This window comes from Eulemur rufifrons, chromosome 15, assembly GCF_041146395.1.
Source record: "Eulemur rufifrons isolate Redbay chromosome 15, OSU_ERuf_1, whole genome shotgun sequence".
Taxonomy (NCBI): Eukaryota; Metazoa; Chordata; class Mammalia; order Primates; family Lemuridae; genus Eulemur; species Eulemur rufifrons.
In genome coordinates this window covers 62,235,639-62,258,379 of record NC_090997.1, presented here as the reverse complement: position 1 = coordinate 62,258,379, position 22,741 = coordinate 62,235,639, and the positions used below count along the sequence as shown (strand labels likewise).

General features: G+C 41.5%; 1 protein-coding gene across 3 annotated transcripts in view; it reads right to left on the bottom strand.

Annotated features, from left to right (window-relative positions):
* Nucleotides 1-22,741, bottom strand: part of FOXO3 (forkhead box O3) — a 115,124-nt gene that overhangs the window by 41,910 nt on the left and 50,473 nt on the right. The window contains exon 2 of one of the 3 annotated variants that reach the window (XM_069488390.1): nt 6,920-6,946. The exons of the other annotated variants lie outside the window; for them this stretch is intronic. Coding sequence (XP_069344491.1) covers nt 6,920-6,946 — 27 coding nt within the window. The remainder of the gene's footprint in view (nt 1-6,919; nt 6,947-22,741) is intronic. 3 annotated transcript variants of the gene reach the window in all.

Genomic DNA, 22,741 nt, shown 5'->3' with positions numbered 1-22,741 from the left:
TGTCACATAATTGATGCTAAAAAGTTCACACAACTGAAAATGATGCATAAAAAACACTTTAATAAACATCAGGATAAATGGACATGTATCCACATAAAATGCTGACATTTCTGTTAATGATATAGCTCTTAGTGTATTTAATACGAGTATGTGCTTAGTATTCATAAAAGTACAGTTCATCGTCCGTGATTCAAATGGTACACTACTGTTAAAGCACTCAGTGACCTAACACAGAAGTCTACAAGGTGGAGCACATGGCCTACAGGTGGGTGTGGGGATCCCATTTCAATCGCGCCTATTTGTGCTGCTGCCCTAATTACAACACCTGAAAAATTCTCCTGCCCGCGCCTGTCCTAAGGCTTACTGTGCCACAGCCCTCTTATTATCACACAAAATCACCCCTACCTTTCTTCTCCAAGGAGAGGGGTCTCTCTAGGAGCACTACCTCTCCTCCTCCTCTCACCCATCACATCCTTCAAATTCCAACTTGAAACCCACTGCCTGCAGCAAGACTGGCTCCACCCTATTCTGAGCACTGCTGTGGTCCTCTGCATCTGGAAGCAGGTGCCCCATTTTAAAAAAACAGAACTGTCTTACCCATGGTGCCTTGCTGACTTGAACCATTCTGTTTCACAGATATATATGGTTTTCTGTTTGATTCTGCCCTTCCAAAGAGACTGTAAACTCAAAGATCAAGGAGTTAAGTTTTCTATTCTTTCTGCACTTCAGAATGATAGAGTCGATGCATACAGTGTGGTGTTCAATAGATATTTAGAAAATAAAATCTACAGTTTTATGCTATAAGACCAGCCCAAATCACAATGTATTGATCTTCTAAGTTTTGTCTTCTTAAAATTGATATGTACTTCTCAGGGAGAGTTAGTCTATACTTAATTTATTCAAATTAAATATAAAGGAAGGTGTCATTGGATTTTTCGGGTGGTGGGGGCAGGGAGATGTTTGGGTTAAGCTAAACCAGGGAGCAAACCCAAACCTGTTTAAAGATTGTCCTGATCCACTTGCTCCTTTCTGAAGTGCTGGCCATCTTTGCTGTCACCTGGGGACACCATACCAGGCTTAAGCAGGGTTTTTCATCCCCGGGATGCTTTCTGAGAGCAGAGTGCAATAAGAAATAAGATGGTCTCATCTGGCTTCTCTCATTTCAGTATAATGCACTTGTGACCAACAAACTGAGCTTTTGGCTTTATTTATAATACCATATACTTTATGTACCTGGAGATAAAAGCTATTTAAAAAAGTCAAAAGCTAATGGTAGGATAGTGTGACAGCCAAAGGAGTTCTGGTTTCCTTCCCTGGAACTGATCTGATTAAAGTGGGAGGTAAAGGCCCAGAGCCTCCTTCCCTAACCCCAATTCTCTCAGGGCCTGAAGCCCCTCTGAGGACCTGCAGGGTTTTGTAGCACTGCATTTGAGAATTATTGTTCTACCACACATTCCTGTATACTCCCCTGCCCCACACATCTCAAAATGCTATATGGAGGTACACGGCAGACATACAAGCATACACATAACGACATCACTGAACATGTGGAAAACAGGGTAAAAAGTTACTCATATTCCAATGACCGTAACTTAACCAGTGTTGACATTTTTATATATTTTATTTTCATTTTCTTCTTCTAAGTATATTAGTTTCACAAACTTGACAGTGGACATGTGTTTGCTTAACACACTAAATTTTTGTGAATACTCGTGAGGATTTCAAGACGTTCTTTTTGGTAAATGGCTACCTTCTGAAATATGTCACAAAATTTGAACATTTTAATCATTCAAGTGAAGAGAAAAAATTTGTTAATGAGGATAATATTAGATAAAGGGGAAGAAGACCAAAAAGCTACAGAAAGGGGGAAGAGGCAAAGCCTAGGACAAGAGGAAAGGACACACTGCCCACCTTGGGGGTAGGGAGAAAAATTCAGGGGGAAAGACACACACCAAGGAAATTCTTGGCAGAAATAGTCTTACAGAACCATGAGTCTAGAAAAATGAACTATTTCTGTCTTTATCAAGAGTCTGATAAACAGGCTTAACTCACCCAATATTATTTTCATATATACATCCCCCATTATTCTGGGGGGAGAACCAAGGGCTGGGTTAAATCTGTACCAAGGCAGCAAAGCCTGCTGCCTGGTTTCTGCCTCTCTGACTTGGTGTTCTAAACTGTGGCACTGGACTCAGCAGCACCTCAAGAAACCACTGATTCACAAGTTCATATGGAACTCATCAAACTTAAATGTCACACTATTTTTTCAAGTGGTGCTAAACTAGCCAAACAATTAACGAAGACAAAAATAGTAAACAGGAAAATAACCTCTCAGTTATATATGTACTCCTTCAATACCTCACTTTGTTTTTTGCCAGCTTTTGGGAAAACCTTTATTAAGGGAAGACAAAGTCGTAAACTAAAATAGAGGACAAAGATGTGACAGAACGCTGCCCAACACCCAGGAACTCCCTCCGTCTGCAGAAGTCTGCATCTCTCCCAGTCCGTTCCTGCATGTCAGAAAGACCTGCACGTCCATTTACAGGGCTTGCTCGTTCTCAACAGCTAGGATTCAGTACAGGGGATTCAGTGGGACCGCCAGGGAGGAAGCCTCGGAGCTGGGGGTCCTGCAACCTCTCAAATTCTTCCAGGGAATGCAAATGAGGCTGGATGGGCACAGAACATGACATGAGGACAAAAACTCTCATCAGTGCCTGCCAGTCTGGGTGGTCTTTGCTTCCTGTGGTTTCTCACCTGGCGTATACCAAATGGAGGTCCCTAATTCTCCAATGCTCATCCTCACAAGCTTCCAGAGCACACCCTAGAGACCTCCATCCTTATTTAAATGAGGAGGTCACTTCCCAGGATGCACAGGGGCGAAGGGCTGTGCTGGCCTCGTCACCTTCTTCCATAGAATCTAGAATACTAGCACACAAGTGGAGACGCTTAGTCTCCTGTCTCACGCACCTCACCCCCTCAGTTCCATGGGGGTTCAATACCGGTCTGTTCTATTGGCAGAATGTTTAACCTGTACGGCATGTTGGATTTACCCTTTCCCTCCACTACATGAGCTCTCTACAGCATGTGAAACAGTGATCTCCTGTTGAGAGGTCTAGTGAATAAAGACCAAAGTGAACATCTTACATCTGTATTCCCTAAGAGATCAAATTAAGAATTTGTGTGTGCTACGGCACAAGCTCACTACCCCCCACATCTATAAATTAACATCTACACATTAAGGAACACACAGAATGGGACCTGGGCTCACAGATCACTTCAATCCCAGAAGCAGGGGGCCACCATGGAGGTACCAGTCACGTTTTGGAAGCAGCCCATGAACCCAGCCCTTAGAATGACCCGTCTTCTCACTCCCCAAACTGAGGGCCGGCCTCCCTAGGTCATGGCTGACACAGCTTAATCCCGCTTTGTGTGGGAAGCTTGACAAGATTACCACACAGACAACCAATCAGAAATAGAAATAGCTTTGTTTTTCTCCCGAGAAGTTTTATCAAGGGAACCAGTTCTTACATTAAAGCTATGCTTTCTAAAAATCTTCCTTTTCCTTGTTGTCTCTAAACACTCAAGTCATTGTACTTACTAACTCATCCTCCATGCCCTAGCCCAATCCCTCTGATAAAGGCAGGTCAGCATGTTCCAGAAAACACTAATTCTGCTGTATGGGACTGCTTCTAGTTCTGACCCGCCTTACCTCCGTCTCTACTGATCCATGCGGGCTTCTCTTCCATTTTGCAACTGTAGGAGTGGCCAATTATTTCACCACCCCAGCCAGCCGCGAGGTGAAATGCTCCCGCAGGATGTGCCTCTCTAACAGAAGGGAAGGCACCTCTCAGCACCTCAGCCCCTGATGTGTCTAAAAAGGTTCCTTGTCAAAGCATTTTCATATAGCGTTATAATATGGCATTTTATTCTTCTTTTTGTGGCATACTTTAAACAAACAAAAATTACACAGAACATAACACCCATGTACACACTGTTCAACTTTAGCAAATCTTAGTATTTTGCCATATTTGCTTCAAATAATTTTTTTTAAGAAACAGACTATTACAGATATAGGTGAAATGCCCTGTGTATCCCCTCATTCCATTTCTCTTCCACCTTCGTCACAGGTAACCACTATCCTAAAGTTAGTGTTCTTATTTCCACACAACTTTTAATTTTTACTATGGGTGTATACATATACGTAAAAATATATAATACTGTTCCATGTTTTAAAATTTCACATAAAGGGTATCATACTGTCTACATTGTTATATAACTTGTATTTTTTTGCTCAATTTTAAAAATGCTTTGTCTTATGGAAAGTTTCAAACATGCAAAAGTAGAAAGAATGCTATAATAAACCCCATGTACTCATCACCCAGCTTCATGGCCAATCTTACATCTATTAATATATACAGATTATTATATCTACCCCCTACCTACTCATCTCCCTCCTGGCCTCCAATTACTCTGAAAGAAATCTCATACATGCAGAAAATTTAAAGGTCTAGTTTCTATTGGAGCTGGCTTGCTTTCTAAAGAGAAGCCAAGGCAGGGGCGGGGCCTGCTCCAAATACACAACCTCAACCACCCTAGAAATTATAGCTCAAATCATTAGCAGATGGCTCCAATAGGGCAAAAAGGAATGCCAGCTGCGGTTAGGCCCAGTGGTCTGAGTATGAGCTTCTCCTTTCCCAGTGGCTTTGGGGCAGGAAGGAAGTCATCCCCGAACTTTTCCAGTGCCCACTACCTTCAAACCCTAGCTCCATCTTATCTCTGAATACTTGAACTACCCAAATAACATCCTCTTGTCATCTAGAGAGAAAGCCCATCCTCACCTTCCTTTATATACTCAATGCCTGAATTGCATCTCTAAATAAATTTACACATACACATGTAACAGCAGTTGCTAATGTTTACCAAGTATTTTCTTTGTGTCGGGCATTTCTTTCATGCCTCATGTTGCACAATTAACTCATTTTACAGATGAAGAAACTGTGGCACAGAAGAATTAAATAATTCCCCCAAGGTCAAATAGCAAATAAATGAAACCACTTATTGAACCCAGGTGGACTGGCTCCAGGGCCCATATAACTATTCACATGACTTCCTTAGCAAAAGGACCAGTTCCAGTGGAATATAAAGAAGCTATATACTTGTTTGATAATCAAACTCCACTAGCAAGTACGTGATAAAAGTCTGAGTAACTAAGCCAGACTGAAGGCTGTCTATGGACTGCTATGGGCAGTTGGTTCTCAGTTCTATGACATTCAACTCTTCCTTTTAAGAGGTCATGATCTAATTGACTTCTGTGTAAGAAAAGTAAAATATAGTACAAAGGTAAACAAAAGCCATTCATTAGTCCAGTTTCTCCCCTCAACTTTACCCTCAACAGCCACTTAACAACAGGGAACCCAAAAAGAGTAGATCATGCTCTCAATGCCTGAAAACACATGACCTTCCTTCATCTTCAGAGTGTGGTATCGCCATGTCAAAGAGCTCTTTGTACTGCACAAAAGGGGGCAGAATTATAATGGCCTAAGTATTTGACCTTCATGCAGTAAATGCATTAAAGCGTGGTCCTCTAACAATTTTTGGTCATTTATAATAGAAATTTTTAAGGAAGATATGTCATTTTTCATTTAAGAACAAAATCCAGAATTTTACTCAGCAGTTTCTTAGGTTGCATATATCTTAAATGCTATATTCTTTTCATTTTTTTCCACACTACCCCCCACCCCCGTCAATGGAGAGCTGTATATTCTTTATAATGAACATATCATGTTAAAAAAAAAAAAACAGCAGATAAGATAAATCCTTCTCTTCTATTTGCCAGTGTCACACACACACACACACACACACACACACACTCTCTGTGTCTCTCTCTCCCTACTTCCTCTCTCTCTAGTACATGAGCCAAAGTTCCTTATCCAAGGCGGACTAAGGATTTTTCATTGTGATCACACAGTTTACTTGCAATTTCTAAACAAGAATAAACACTACTGCCTCAATGTCTCATTTTATTTATTCAATCAGTATTTACTGAGCACTGGGTATCTAGCACTGTGCTAAATGCTGAAATGTAACAGTGAAAAAGATACTCCTCAGAGTATCTTGAACATTTTGAATATAGCAAGGAATCCCTTCTTCTGCTTAAATTCCTGGATTTACAAACCCTCAAGAAGACATCTTGTGGCTGAAATTTTACTTTCTTACGGGAAAGGAAAATTTACAAGTGGTGGCAATTGGGTAGAGAAGAGACAGGTAAAGACTGTAAGTGTGTTAACATACTATTTCATGTTTTTAAAATAGTTTTATGAAGTTTATTTTACATAATTGAGAATTTTTCAAAATTATAAACTAGGCATTAGATGATACCAACAAAATATAGTAACAGTAGTTAGGTGTGAAAATGTAAGAATATGTCCATGTTTTTCCGAGGTGCACACTGACATATATGGAGATGAAATTACTGAGGCCTAGGATTTGCTTTAAAATCCTTGGTGGAGGAGGGGGAAGAAAAAGGAAAAAAGGGGGGAGATAGATTAAGCAAATAAAATAAAATCTTGATAACCGTTGAATATATACTCCATACTTTTGAATACGTTCAACATTTTTTCATAACTTTTAAATTAAGGAAGCTCAAAAGCAGTAACTTAAAAATATTTATGCACAAACTAAGTAAATACTTTCAAACCACTCTGACCACATTCTCATAACTTATCAGTGAAGTAGCTTAAATCAGTCAACTGTTCACAGATGCTCATGCCTGAGATTTTAGGGAAAGAGAAAATGGGTGGGCGGGCGCGCGCGCGCGCGCGCGCGCGCGCGCGCGCGCGCACACACACACACACACACACACACACACACACGTCAGTCTTTTTTTTTTTTTTTTTTTTTACAGGCGGACAGTCAGTACCTGAGGGGGTCTGCTCCTGAAACACACCTAGAAATGAGACAACATTCATTTCAGAGCCAGTTCATTTGACAAACAATAAAAATCAAGTTTTCTTTTCTGATTACCTCTACTAAATATTTTTTTACAAGGACAAAACACTTTACATACTGTCAGATGAATGGCAAACAGTAATTCTATCAGCAGTGCCATCCTTAAGGAGCCAGGCCAGGCCCCCTAAGGCAACTCTGAAACACCAATGCTGGTAAGAACAAAGCAGAAGACACTTGGGCAGGACGAGAGGCTGTCAGAAGGGACTTTATTGTAGGCACAGCACTGTACTTTCCACAGGTTTATTATTTTATTTCCTATTAAAGGTGCTTAAAGATGAAATGCAACTTCATTTACTTTAAAAACAAAAACAAAAAAACAAAATCTTAGAAAACCACAGGAAAAGGCTGGCTCCTCACTTATTTAATGTCTTTTGTCAGAAAAAAAAAAAAAGTTTTCAAAGATTACAGAATAATCATTTAGAAAGTAGAAAAATCTTGGACCAGCACTATCCTGTCTCCACACAAATCAACACATGGCCCTCTCCTTGCCCTCTACCTCCACCCCCAACAAAATAAAACCCAAAACTACACATGGATTGAGAAGCTGGCTAGGCAATATACACAAGTGGTGGAAATGACCAAATGTGTGAGTCAGAGGCCTAAAAGAGTAATACTTCATTTATCTGGAGGCAGTTTGATGACTCTAACCATCCAGAACACAAGACCAGCATTCTCCCCACTGTACACGTCCCGATCGCTGTGCAGAATTCAGACTAAACTCAGCAGCGCAGAATGGGGTCTGTCCACTACAGCCGCTACAGCCCCAGGTGCCCAGCACATAAAACACACTTCAAATGAATATGAACAAATGTACCCACATCCTAACTACCTCAATATCCTATCTTCTGAAAACCAGATGATTTAGAAAATACTGATGGTCCATGATGATAAACTAAATTCTAGACTTAGTTTAAGAAAGCAGCATAATTAAATACATTTTAGAAAGACTATAAAAATGTCTAAAATAAATGGGTTTGCACATTAACATACATTAAAATAGAGAAAACTCTGTGTCCAATGAAAAGCAATAAAAGAACTCAAAGCCCAAGATTATTTTTTGCATTTTAATCAATTAACAAACAGGCTTTCTAATGGCTCACTGAGAAGAATGCAATGACCCTCAGTGGCAAGGGGAGAGAAGAAAGAAAGGAGAGAATTTGAGAAGGTCTAATCGTTTTTTAATTCTTCCCTTAAAAAACGTTTTAAAAAAATATTTAAAGTGAAACAGGTTACAAAGAGTTATAGAGATGTGGCAAGACTCATGCATGAGTTGATAGAACTTAGAAGAAAGGAAGTGGACACGCAGAACTAGCTGACCCAACAAAAATAGGCCTTAGTCACAAGATCATAAGAAATTAACATAAAAGGATAGGCAAAGCTGCCTTCTACTTTTTCCTCCCACCCCAAAGCACAAAAGTTCAGATGATCCCTTGAGACACAAATGCCCAACAAGCCTTGCTCAATCACGTTCCCAGTGTCACTCTGGATACCCAAAATGTTCAAATGCCCTTGAAAGTCTCACAGCCACAAAGGCATCCCTCAGGCACCTCACCCCTCATGCCCCCGTCTAATGTATTTATTCTCTTTTTCCCCATTTACCCACCTCTACCCTTTCATCTCAACCTCATCTCTGGCCATTCCTACCCAATACCTTCTGTGTCCTCTCAGGGTTGTTCCTTCTTCCCTGTTTTCATCATTCTGCCTTCTTTCTCCTTTTCTCTTCCAACCTGCTCTTCCCTGTTCCCAAGTCTTCCTTGTACCCTCCCCCTTCATCCCGTTCTCTCTCTTTGTTCTACAGTCGTTTCCACTCTGACTTGCATGCCCCAAAACCTTCCCTACCCACTCCTCCTTCCCCACCCATTCTATACCTAGAAACCTCTTTCCCTGAAGCCACTTGTAGTCTACTCCCAAACCAGAAAGGGCCAACATAGTTTAGACCAATACAGTAGAAAAGAATTGGTCATTTAAAAAAAATACTTTAAGACCTTCAAGGATGACCTGGAAACAGCAAAGAGGCTCCCAAAGCTTCATTCAAGTGGGCTTGTTCTATTTCAGGTCTGAAATGCAGAGTTTATATAACCAAGCAAATATATCTCAATTTCCTGGTCTATATTTCTAACCTTTTTATCATGGGTTCACCATCACAACAGAGATTTATGGATAAAAAAGATCTTTCACTGGCTTATTATCTAAATTCCTATCAAAGGTGCTTAAAGACGAGTGCTACTTCATTCATAAAAAAAAACCTGAGAAAACAACATAAAAAGTAGATCTCTCTTAATGTCTCCTGTCAGGAAAAAAAGGTTCTTTAAAAAAAAAAAAAAAAGATTATAAAATAAAACTGGTGAAAGATTTTACTATGAAGCAAAAATATTAACTAAATCTTCTACCTTCTAATCCCCTCTAAAAAGATGTATTTTTAGATAATTTTTAGATAAAAAGATAATACAAAAAGATATTATAATGTTAGCATCCTTTGAGTTTACAATTCCAATAAAGTTCAACATGCTGTTTAAGACAGTAAAAGGAAAGAAATAAACAAAAAACTTCCCCCTACACTGATGCCCCAAACCACCAAACCTCTCCCTACTGGCAGTTCCCCCACTACCCCACTCGAATTCCCTACAGCTCAGATCTTAGGAGCCCCCCAGGAAGAAGGTACCAGAAAACGACACAACCCTTCTTCTTAACCTCACTTGCCTTTGCTACAAAACTGAGCTGGGAGGTCTCAGAAGGGTCCTTTATAACCCAGAAGGCAACGTTTACTTCTCGCCCTTGAGAATGCTGCCTGTTTCCTCCTCTACCCTCTGAATGTTGCTGGCTAATACTACCACCACCAAGAGTAATAGATGATATGCACAACTTCAACTTCATCCTCAAGTGTGACGTTCCCTGTGAAAAATGGGGGCAGAGAGAGGTTACACAACTTGCTCAAGGTCCCCACAGCCAATACGCCAAGATGTTCACACTGGAACCCAGGTCCGTCAGATTCTAAAGCCCAAACTCTCATGACCTTAGGCAAAAAGACCTTCCATGCCTTCATCTCAACTCCAGAAGTTCAAAGGGCCCTAGAGCTCAGAAGACCACCAGCACTTACTGTGTAGAAAACTTTCCACCTACCCAAGGTTCTTCCCACCTTTTGTCTTTGGCTGTCAGTGCCTAGCGGGGGAAGAAGGAGGTTTCTTCCCCATGCCATCCCAGGGTAGAGTGCTGTTCCACTTCTTCCTAATTATAACTGGCTGTAGTGTGGGTTTCAATTCTTTCAACACCGCTGAACCTGCCTAGAACTTTGACGAAGGCTCCTTCCTCCTACCACTTGTCTCCACTTCATGTCTTGGATGCAGCAAATGGACCGGGAGAAGAGGCATGCACCAAGCAAAAAAACCTCAACCATGAGATACCACTCTTCCTCCTCACCTTCCCCAAAGCCCTGAGTGACATTCCTTTCAAATAACCAGCAAAATGTCCCATCCCTGCTAGTTCTTCTCTTGTGTGGGAGAAAAAGATTTTTAAAATGGGTTACTGTGGATTAGCTATTAGAAAGCCCCTGCTGAGCTCCTGCTTTATCTTAGTTAATACTTAAATATGCACAGCCAGAGACAAGCTCACACAGGGCTTTGGGGGGAGGAGAGAAGAGTGTGCAAAGGTAATTTTGTCATCTTTCTTGGCATAGAAGCAGCCTGTTAACAAATGCATATTTTGTTTGAAAAGTGGATTCTGAAACCAAAAGCAAAAATAGATGGACTAAAATATGTTATATCTTCCCATATATCTGTGGAAGGAGAATCAAACAAACTCACACCAAAGGTCAAGTATCAAATAACCAGAATGAAAGTGCTACTGGTTATTGAGCACTTGGTCTCTGCCAGGCTCTTTGCTACATGTTTTTATAGACATTATTTCACTCAACCTTCACAATACTATGAAGTTCTTATTATAAAGAGGAAACTGATGATTAGGGACTCTACCTCCAAAGTAAAAATCATATAGCACCTACTATGCGCCAAACTGTTCTAAGCACTTTAAAAATGCCTATATTTTCTCCTTTAATCCTCATAACAGCCTATGAGGCAGGTAATACTCTTAACAGATGAGCAGACTGAGGGAAAGAGTCCTTAAGTCACCTGCAAAATGTCACATAGCTGATAAGCAGCAAAGTTAGGGATTTAAACCAAAGCATCGTGCACTCTTAGTCACTGAACTACAGTGCAAATGTACAACCTGGATTTTTGTTTCTTTTATTTTACCATGGTTTTGGGGATTTTTTGTCGTTATTTCTCCAACGAGCCTGCAAGCTCTTGAGGACAGGGTTCACTTTTCATACCCCACTCAGCCATCAGTATTGTGAACTAGCCACGCAGCATCATCAGTAAATAACTGAGTCTAGGGGGATGCATGGAGGGCTCTGACTGCTGGGGGCTTCTCACTCCCAGTGCCACTGCCCTGTCTGAGCCTCCAGCCCCTCCGACCTCAGGGCCCCCAGAGAGCCCCGACCAGGCTGTACGTGTCCATTCTGACGATATGTGAAGGCAGACTGGGACAGACTGGAAATGGTCTAACATAAAGATCTGCTTTACTCCCCATTTCCAAACCACTGGAGGGCAAACTCACAGCAACAAGCCTGCCATACCTTGCTCCATCTCCCACCTGGTGTCCAAGAAAGCTAGAAGCCCTCCCTCCTGCTAGACTCAGGAGTAACTCAGAAGCCACCATCAGTCAGCACGTCAGCATGCAGGAGGGCATCTACAACCATCCCTGCTCTACAGGATCAAGAACCCACCCTCTGGCCGGACACTCAAGACCTCTTCCAGGCTCCAGATCTGTTATCCTACCTTCCCACTACTTGGTCATTTACTATTTATTTGTGACATATGTAGTGAGTAGTACCCACCATACACTAGGCTCTCTGTCAGGGGCTGGAGATACAGGATGAACTCAAGACACACAGTCCCTGCCCTTATGAAGCTCATCCATCCTTCTTCACCTAAAGAAATTCTGGTCACCCCTCATGGCTCAGCTCACACACCTCCTCCTATGCGAAACCTTTGGAGGTACCCCTGGTTTTAAGTATCTGTTTGACAATGATTTACATCAGAGTTTACAGTAGATATAAAAATCACCAAAAACCCTAACCAAAACACTGGCATGGCCAGCTGGGGAACATAAAATTCCACATTAGTGATTAACAAGATTATCCTTATAGGACATTTCACTCTGAAATAGGCAGAATGGGTATAGGTTTTTTTTTTTTTTTTTTTTTTTAAAAAAAAAAAAAAAAGGCTATGTAATCAATGATTCCTGGAAACAAAAATCATCAGAGAAGGCAGAGCACCCTGTACCACTATAACTTATAAAGTGATTTTATCTTTCCCTCCTGGCTGTATAGTTGTTTTTCATCTCAAAAATCAATGACCTGTCTATTTATCTTGATATATGTGCTCAAGACATTAACCTGGGAACAAGTATTAAAATAATGAGGCTTGCCTTACGCAAGTAACAGATACTCCACAAAAGAGTGGCCACTTGCCAGGAGGACAGGGTGTCACAGGTATCTGGGCTGGCAACATGACTAGTGAGTTCTGATGCCTCAGGAAAGAAAATTAGTATCCTCTGAGATCAGACCATCAGCTCTGGGTCTGGTTCTTGTTGAGCACCAGTGAGTGTGGGCCAACTGGTATATCTTTCCTATCTCGTACCACAGGAAAATAAACGGATTGCTCATAAGCAAAATTTTCAAATAAGTTAACACTTACTTCTCAATGCCAAAACATTAAAATGTGAGCCATTTTAAAACAGTGCACTGGACATAATCTAAGCTTTTCTAGATGTCCCAGGGTCACACTTAAGTGTGCTCCTACACTAAAGAACCTCATACTACCTTCTCTCAGAGCTTCATGCAGCTTCCTCCCCCACCCCACCTCCCTCTAATCAGCTATCTGCTAAGGAAGAACTGAGAGGAAAAGCAGATAACTAGGCTTATGCAACACACCAGCTGAATTTAGACACAATTCTAAGTCAAAATGCTCTGGCCTCCCTTATAAGGAGGCAGGAGACAGGAAAAGAAACCTCAACCTATTGAGCACCTGTGGCAGGAGAGGCCCTGTTAGCACTGAGTAATCTCATTTAAACAACTCAGGACATAGTAATACCATTTTTAATTTGAAGATAAGGCAAATAAGTCTCAGCAAAGTTGCTGGCTCACCCAAAGCTTCACAGCTGGTAGGTGGCAGGGTGGGGCTGGGCCCCAGCCTCCTGACTGCAAGTGGCAGCATCTTTCTACGACACCAAAGTTGACTCACAGGGGGGTGAGGACTTGCCAGAGAATCCTGACACAGGCAGCAGAGCTCAGCACTCTTCTCAACAAGGCTTCCTAGAGCAAGGATTTCTTTGGTTTTAGAGAAATAATTCCTTTCATCGTGTCTTTTTTAAATCACCAAATCTTTTAAAAGTTAAAAATTTACTGATTAATGGAAATGATTAATACAGTGAAGATAGGTATCTCACACCAGATACATGAATGCACCTTTAACTGTGGTCTTGTGATCAACTCAGGATTTGCACTAGTTTTCAAACTTAATGAGTGAAATTAATTGTGACTATACAAAAAAGGAGACCACCAATCTAATGACCTAACAAAATTACTTCAGTCAGTAAAGTTAAACAATAGAGCAAACTCACAAAAAGCATGGAAATTTTAAGTAACTGAACTTTTCATAGAAACTAAATAACAATTATTAAGATAAAAATATAATGGCAAGTATATGCTAGTTCATTACACATGGTTTTATTAACACTCCTGCTTAAATTATAACAAATACCAGATAAAATGTTTAATCCTACGCACGTGGCATGCATTCAGTGAATAAACTTTTTAGACTGAGCTTTTAAAAACGCCAAGCAACTTCAAAAAAAGTAATATGAGTATATGAAACACCAGCATCCATTTCCACTCCGTAAAGGATACACTTGTGATTCATTCAACCTCTGCTTTTACGCACAGAAAACAGTTTATTTTCAGAAGCATAAAACACATTTAAGCTTTACCAAAACGCAATACTAACTTTAACTTTTTTACATTTTGATTATTTCCTGCAAAAATGAAGTTGCTATTAATATTCATTTATTTAGAGACAATAAATGCCCATGCTGGAGTGCAGTGGCACGATCATAGCTCACTGTAGCCTCTGATTCCTAGGCTAAAGCGATTCTCTCACCTCAGCCTCCTGAGTAGCTAGAACTACATACAACACCATACCTGGCTAATTTTTTTGTAGAGATGTATGTTGCCAAGGCTGGTCTCAGACGCCTAGCTTCAAGCGATACTCCTGCCTCCGCCTCCCGAGTCACTGGGATTTACAGGAGTGAGCCACAGTGCTCAGCTCCTGAAGTAGCAATTTAATTTCTTATTTCAAAGCTCTGGTCAGGTGTGGTGGCTCACGCCTGTAATCCCAGAACTTTGGGAGGTTGAGGCGGGAGGATCACTTGAGGCCAGGAGTTCAAGACCAAAGCCCACATACAGAGATGTGCCTTACCACTACAAATAATCTTTTCTAAAAACTTGCACCCATCCCGGCTGGACCCATAACTTTCTTCTTGCCACTATTTATTAGGGAGGAAATCTACCAGCCTGATAAATGTGATGGTGTACCTCCTTCACATCTTGAAATATAATTACATTAATCCTCATTTGGACTTCCTTGGATTTGTACCAGAAGAGCTGTATGTTTCTAGAGTAAACCAACAGACTTAAAAAAAAAAAAACACAAAAACCATTAGTCTATCCTAAGAAACGTCTGATCAAAACAAGGAAGGGAAATACACCCTAAATTCCATCAACCTTAAGCATTTGGCTCAGATGCAAGGTAAGTCCTTGGAAAGCCTGGGGTACAATCTGACCTGGGTATACAAACTTGGACCTTGCTCACCACGTAAGTGAAAGAACTTTTCTCTCAGGACATTCCCAAAATATCAGATTCATGAGAAGAAGGAAATTCCCTTGCCCCTGCAACCTCAACACTGTTTTATAGTTTTTACAGTTTTGTATGCAAACTATCAGTTTGTATAGAATCCAGATGCCAAAATCTTGCTGGCAACGATGACTGCTACTTGCCCATTAATGTGATCTCTTTTCACTGAGGAATTCCATGAATTTCTCAGTCACTTCTAAGTCCATTTAACTAACCAACAAAACGTGCGGTTGTTCTCTATTTTTCAGATGAAAGGAGAAAACTTTTTTTTTTTTTTTTTGAGACAGAGTCTCGCTCTGTTGCCCAGGCTAGAGTGAGTGCCATGGCGTCAGCCTAGCTCACAGCAACCTCAAACTCCTGGGCTCAAGCAATCCTCCTGCCTCAGCCTCCCAAGTAGCTGGGACTACAGGCATGCGCCACCATGCCTGGCTAATTTTTTGTATATATATATTTTAGTTGGCCAGATAATTTCTTTCTATTTTTAGTAGAGACGGGGGGGGGGGGGTCTCACTCTTGCTCAGGGTGGTCTCGAACCCCTGACCTCGAGCGATCCACCCGCCTCGGCCTCCCAGAGTGCTAGGATTACAGGCGTGAGCCACCACGCCCTGCCAGGAGAAAACTTTTGTATCAACTGTTCATAAAGTAGAATTAAGAACAGGTGCCATCGTAAGAGGAGGAAGACTCTTCTTGTTTAAATCCAGTTTATGAACCTACAGCTAAAGACCTGGATTTCCTTCCTTCTCCCTTTATTTTAGTAGCTGAGATTAATTACTCCTTAATGAAACAGCACAAACTGGTGTATACTTTGTCACAACTGTATTTTCTACACAGGTTAGAGGCTTGGCGAGTGTGTATTTTTTTGCCTTCCTGGAAAGACATTGTGTGGCTCTGTATAGTAAGGACATCAAAAAAGCAAATACCCAGGAGCAAAAAGTCTGACAAGGCCTGCCCAAGGAAAAAACAATCTTTTCCAAAGCTGAAGGCCTGGGCTGGTGTCCACAATGGGGCTGAGCTAGTGTCTGTCAGTCTTGGGCCTAAGACAAAGCTTAGGGATGAATCGGAGGTGACAAGCTTCTCCACCCAGTGTGAGGAGCTGAGACATTAGAAAGCAAAGATTTACATGCACAGGTGGGTTCACTAAAACCTACCTGCAGCAATATTTTCTACTCACCCACGAAATATCCTACAACTCCCACCCATACTCACGAAATCATGAATGCAGGCCAGCTTATAAGCTCATCAGAAAAGGCTCCTGAGACAACCAGAGCTCTCGATGTCTGCCCTGACACTTCCCAATGGGGAGCCCTGGGAGCATCACCAGAGTCCTCCCCAGACCCAGGTGCTAGAAACCGTGGGCAAGTTCTAGCAGGCTTCTGAGGCACTCCAGTTCTGTGACACGTCCAAGGTAAGAGAGGGAACTGTGCCCCAGAGCGGAGGTGCACATGCTAGCATCTGTCTGGGCTCTCCCACTGTCCTGGGAGTGGCTCACCCTCCTGCTGCTTCCGCTGCAGCTCAGGAAGGGAAACACTTCCACCTTTTTTTTTTTTTAAGGCCCTCTTACACACAATTCCAGAAGAAGCAAGTTTCTGCAAGAATGCCTGAATGAGAGAGACAGCACACAGGAGGCCTAGCTCTCTCACAGACGTCATGCAAAATGAGTCACTTGATTTACCACTTCTGCTGTTGCCACTGCCACCCTTGCTCAGAGTGAACAAGGCAGACTGAGCCACACAGGATCCGTGGAGACAGCACCAGGGAAGGGGGAGCCCGGTGAGAACTCCTGCTGCCTCCCACACGGGCAGCTCCTTACCTGGGGGGGGGGAAGTCTCTGCTCAGTGGGGGTGGAGGGAGGGCAGGACAAAGAACACAAAAGGGAAGGAAACAGATGTTAAAGAAAGAAAAAAACACCAAAAAAAAAAAAAAAATATATATATATATATATATTGGTGGGGGGGGGGAATCTCAATCATACTCTCATAATTGTCCAAGGAGCAGGGATTCCTTCCTCTGGTTCAATCCCAAGGGGAAATTACTCTGGACAGAGGCATCCTCCCTCCCTCCCCACCCTCTCCCGGCTGATTCAAGTGGACATTTAGGCATAAAGCCACCCCAGAGACAGGAAGCTTCACTCTCCCTGACTCTCTCTCCAAGAGGAAATGAAGGAGAGTGCCCTGACTACTCCTCAAAGTGTCAGATGCGCTGCTTCTTCCTAACTCTCCAAACAAAACTTTGGAGTCACCCTCAGCTGCCTCAGGCCCACGACCACATAGACATGTCACATAAACATGGCTGTGTGAGACCTGAGGCCAAATTCAGAAGAACTTTTCCTAGTACATCCTGCCTCCAGGCTTGGCCTACCTGGTAAGCGTGTAGGTGGCCTGACTTCAGGGGAACTAAAGACTTCTCACCTCCAATTTTCTCCCCCAAATACTTATGAAATGGCCTGTACCCCTGTCAGGCTTCAGGCAAAGTTTCTCAGCCTCAGCACATTTTGACCTGGATAATTCTGTTGTTGGGGCCGTCCTGTGTACTGTACGATATTTAGTAACATCCCTAGCCTCTACCCACGAGGCTCTAGCAGAACCAGCTCCCATGTCGAGAACCACTGGCTTAAGATATCACCCCTGCATATTCTCTTTGTAAATTCTCATATTCCTAGAGGGAAAAGTAAGACTTGAACTGCTATAAGCTACTGAGACATGGGTGTGAATTAATCTATGCTCTGAAAGGAATATGGTCTGACAAGGATATGATTAAACTAAGAGGGCACAGTCTTGGGGGCAGGGCTGAGGCGAGGGAGGAGAACAGAGAATTCTGCAGTAGGAAACAGTACAATAGAAAACACCAACCCATCATTGGTAGCACTGGACTTGAAGCTGCTTCTACCCCTATTTATGAGAGAACAGAAGCAAATTCAAGTCTCTGTCTTATCCACGAAATACGGACTTGACGTTACAGGAAGCTAACAGAATCCCAGAGAGGCTAAAGTGCACCAAACATCCACAACCAAAGGGCCAAACTGGACCTGACCAATGAAATGAAGCAAAAAACCGCAGCCATTCTACTGAGGAGGGTCTCTACCAGTACCGGACCAACGAACTATCTGTAGAAAAGCTGAAATAGGTGAGACACAGACCTACAATGTCTGTGAGAGGGTTTGTACAAGTGGAGTAATTCCGTTGGTGGCCTCAGAGGGACTTGGGACCGCATTTAAAAAAGCAACCAGGCCTGGTGAAGTGGCTCAAGCCTGTAATCCTAGCACTTTGGGAGGCCAAGGCAGAAGGACTGCTTGAGGCCAGGAGTTAGAGACCAGCCTGGGCAACAGTGAGACCCTGTCTCCACAAAAAATTTAAAAAATAAACAAATAAATGAGGTGGGCATGGTGGCATGCATCTGTAGTCCCAGCTACTCAGGAGGCTGAGGCAAGAGGATTGCTTGAGCCCAGAAGTTTGAAGTTGTAGTGAGCTATGACGATGCCACTGCACACTAGCCCCTGTCTCCACCGCCCCCCCCAAAATAAGGCAACCAACAATTGATTATTCTAGGATATCTAGATGCTGATAAAACATCCTGCCCTCAAGTTGCTGACAATCAAGTTGGGATTCATTCATCAACATCTTTATCACTACCAAACAGCTAAGGTTTACTGGAAGCTTATAATCTGCCAGGCTCTCTGCTATGTACTTCATATTCATTATCTCTTTTAATCCTTATAACAACCTATAATATAGAGAATGTTACTATCCCCATTCTATAACTGAAAAAAAATTAAAGTTCAAGAAGCCTAAGTGATTTGTCCAAGGTCTTATAGCTGATAAGTGGTGGAGCTGGGATTCAAATACAAATTCTTCTAATTTCAAAACTCATGTTTATAACCACTATGCAATGCTACACTGAAGACCACAAGTTGGCAAAAGGGAAAGAAAAAGTGCTTCCAAGGATAAAAGTTCTTCAAAACTTAGCTCCATGTCTCACAGCAGTTTAACCAGCCACTGGAAACACTACCGCCCACAAGGGAAATCAAAATCTTTCCTCAAAAGGATTCTGGGGTTGGAGTGAATGGGGTGCTGCAGGCAGGCACAGGGAAAGGCCAATAAATGCTCCCTTTTCTTCCAGGGATAAGTATCTTCCTTTCTAGTGTGTTTAAAACTTCCTTTTTACAACCATAACCATCTCTCTAGGTCAGTGGGTCATCGTCTTGTGGAGTCATGGACTCCTCTGAGAGTCTGGTGAATGCTACTCACCCACGTCCCAGAAAAATGTCCATACACACAATGTCCTGTGTGCCATCTTCACAACGCTTAAAAGGTTTTTACACTTTACAAGGTCAGAAGGGGTGTGAACCGCTAATCTGGCCCTAAGTTTGAATTTCACTTTTTCAGGCATTTTTATTCTAATGAACCATCTACTCCTTCCAAAGTAGGTTTGTATTGGGGCCAAAGAAAAACTGACAAATACGGTGAAAGAATTCAATCCAATAATTTTTCACTGCAATAGCCGAGGTACATCATGCACTATACACATATTTAATTCTTTCTTCTGGACGTTGCTTTGTAAATTGGATTTTGAACTGTACCTCCTGCCATTGCCTTAAGAATCACCAAGGAAATGCCTGGTTTGGCTTGGATGTCTTTGCAACTCACAGGCAGCCAGCAAGGCTCACTCACATAAGCAGGGGCTCCACAAGTCACACAAATGACTATGGCCTGGACAAACTACTGCTCCTCACGGGCACTCCTAGCTCTTCAGGCAGAGCAAGGACACACAAGCCTGGTTTCCGAAGTGCTTAATGGTGATAACATTGGTTGAGTGATTCAACAAGCTGTACAGGATGTGCCCAATTATACACTCTATTTTTTCCAGTCTTATTTCATAAACCCCAATTTCACAGGAACATAGATTCTTCATCCAAACAAAATTATCTAACCTTAACAATTAAAATTCTAATTATCCTTAAAATTCTCTTTGGAAGTAGGGGCATAAATGAGACATGATTTTAATACACATTTTAGTATTCTGGGTTGTATCGTTCATTCAAAGATCTAGGAAGTGCCTACATTTTGGCTACTGTGGAAGGCTATGGGCACAGAGAGCACTGCATGTCAGTAATAACACACTATGCGACTGAGACACCAGTAAAGGCCCCACATCAAATAAAACTTTTACCAAATAAAAACATTTACGTTATTAATTTTGTTCTCCCCTACTCCCACCCCAGATTAAAAACTACAACTTGAAATCTTTTAGTAATATACTGCCAACAGCAGCTGCTACTGACTGAAAGAAAGAAAAATAAAAGAAAATTGCTATTAGTATAAACAAATTAGTTCTTTCCAAGATAAATAACGACTTGATGTTCTCATCCTCACACTCAGAAGCATAGCTTCATAATACAAATTATCTCAGCTCCACCAGGAAAACATCATGCATTCAAACACATTTGCTGTGTACAGCCTTACCATCTATAAAGTACTATGGGAGAGATATAGGGGCCCCGTCTTCAAAAAGCAGGTAACTAATTTTTAGGGGAAACTTCTGCATCCCACCTGGAATAAAATGATAGTATTAACCACGAGATATTTTCCTACTGAAAAAATTTTCTCCCTTTTAAGGAAAAGGATAGACAAAAAATTATGTACTATTCAAAGTATTAAGAAAAAATGTTCCACATATAAAAATAAACCAAAAGGCAACATGAAATCCTGTTAAGACCTCTAAGACAGGAATTAGTCAATGATGCTGTGTATTTCCTGACTCTAGAATACAAGCAGGGTCTGTTTTTCTGATCCCAAAAATACAATAAAAGGATTTATTAAAGATCTAACAGAGGACAGTGTTAGGATTGGTTTGGGAAATGAACCATGTTCTCAGCCAAGGAATGTTAGTTACATAACTATTCTGCACTAAGAATGATCTGTGGAGATTCCCAATGACTCCATGCAAACCTGATCCTACCCTGCGAATTTAACCTGTAAGAACCCAGGCAGGTTTAAGAAATGAGGCACCAAGAAGGTGGTGCCACATCTTATCTTGGCATGTACAGAAGACTCATTTGTCAGGCTCTGCAACAAAGCTTAAGTGAGATTTAGGAGTAAGACACGCCAAATTAAAACTCTTAAGGATCATTAATCACACCCTCATGACATCAGATACAGCAATACAACATATGCTTATGTAGGTCTGGTCTTTATTCTTAATCAAGGGTATTAGCTCCCTACTGCAACAGTCTATCGGAGGAATTGTTTCAAAAGTGGGGCAAGCATGGTTCAGCCTATTTATTATTTTTAGTAATTAAAAATACAGATATGAGAGTTTTGTTATTCTTGGACACAAATAAACAGATGGCCAGTAAGGAAAAGAGATCAACTTCACGTCTGAGAATATACTAAATTCCACTTTCAGTTTCTGAATGTCAAAGCTTGGGAGATACATCCAAGAATCCAACCTGAATCCAGAATAGAAAAACTATTTTTATTTCATTTGTTTGGCATATTCCAACTGTTAGGAAGTATGAATAAGGAGAAGTAATACCTAGAAGGGCACCAGGTACTCAGTGAGTGTTTAATAAATATTACTTGAATGACTACAAGAATGAGAAGGGGCAATTATTCAAACAAAGGCCATCATATTTAAAATTCAAATGTCTCCTCTTCAAATCACAAATGCCCTAAGTTAGAAAGTAAATATAGCCATGTCTGTCGTACACAGGCAGAATGCTTTCTCCCTTGGCCCCACAGTTGTACACATTTCTTTTTTTTCCTCTACCTATATAACAAGCTCTGCTTTAAAGAGTTAATATAGCAGCAGATCTGGGCATTGGAATCACATTTATCATAGATTCAATCTATGATGGAAGAACAACTGGAAAACCAGATAAAGTGTATGAAACAATGGTTTTCAAGTCCTCGACAACAGGCAGCACAGGACTTAAATTGTGAGAATAGTGACACAAATGAGGCAAGCCCTATATTTGCCTGAACTTATTGACAGGAGGCAGTTTCCAAGCCATAGCATAGAGAAGGAGGAACTCAGAGCATGTCAGTCTCACTGAGCAGCAGAGATCAGTAATCAGGGAGGCCATATTCAAGGAGGCCAAGATGGCCAAAATTGGAAAAGCAGAACACTGGGGAGGAAGGAGCAGCACAGAGGTTCTCTAGAGCCTTAGACTGATCTGTGCATGTGTGAAAGGAAACTACCCAAAGTTGAGGATGGACGCACCAGAAAGCAGTTGGCCTAAGTCCTAGAGCTCACACACAGCTAGGAATAGTTCATGTTTCCACCAGCAAAAACAAATAATTCACAATATACCTGACATCAGGTAAAGTCCTCAGAAGAACATCACCTCAGTAATGGGGCTAAATGGCTGCCCTACATCCACCCTAACAAAGCTTACATGCTAGCTTCAAAATGATACAACAGATTCCAGATAGCTTACTGCATCAATCTAGCATTTTTTAAAAGAATACAACAAAATCTAGCACTCAATAATTTAATATTCACAATGCCTCGTGTCCAAGTAAAAATTGCCAGGAATGCAAAGGAACAGGAAAATATGACCCATAACAGGGAGAAAAAAAATCAATAGAAACAGACCCAGAAATGACAAGAGATGATGAAATTAGCAGACAAGAGCATTAAACAAGCTATTATAATGGCGCGACTTCTATGAAAAACAGCTTGGCAGCTACTCAAAAGATTAAACAGAGTTACCACATGACCCAGCAATTCCCTGCTAAGCATATACCCAAAGGAATGAAAATATATGT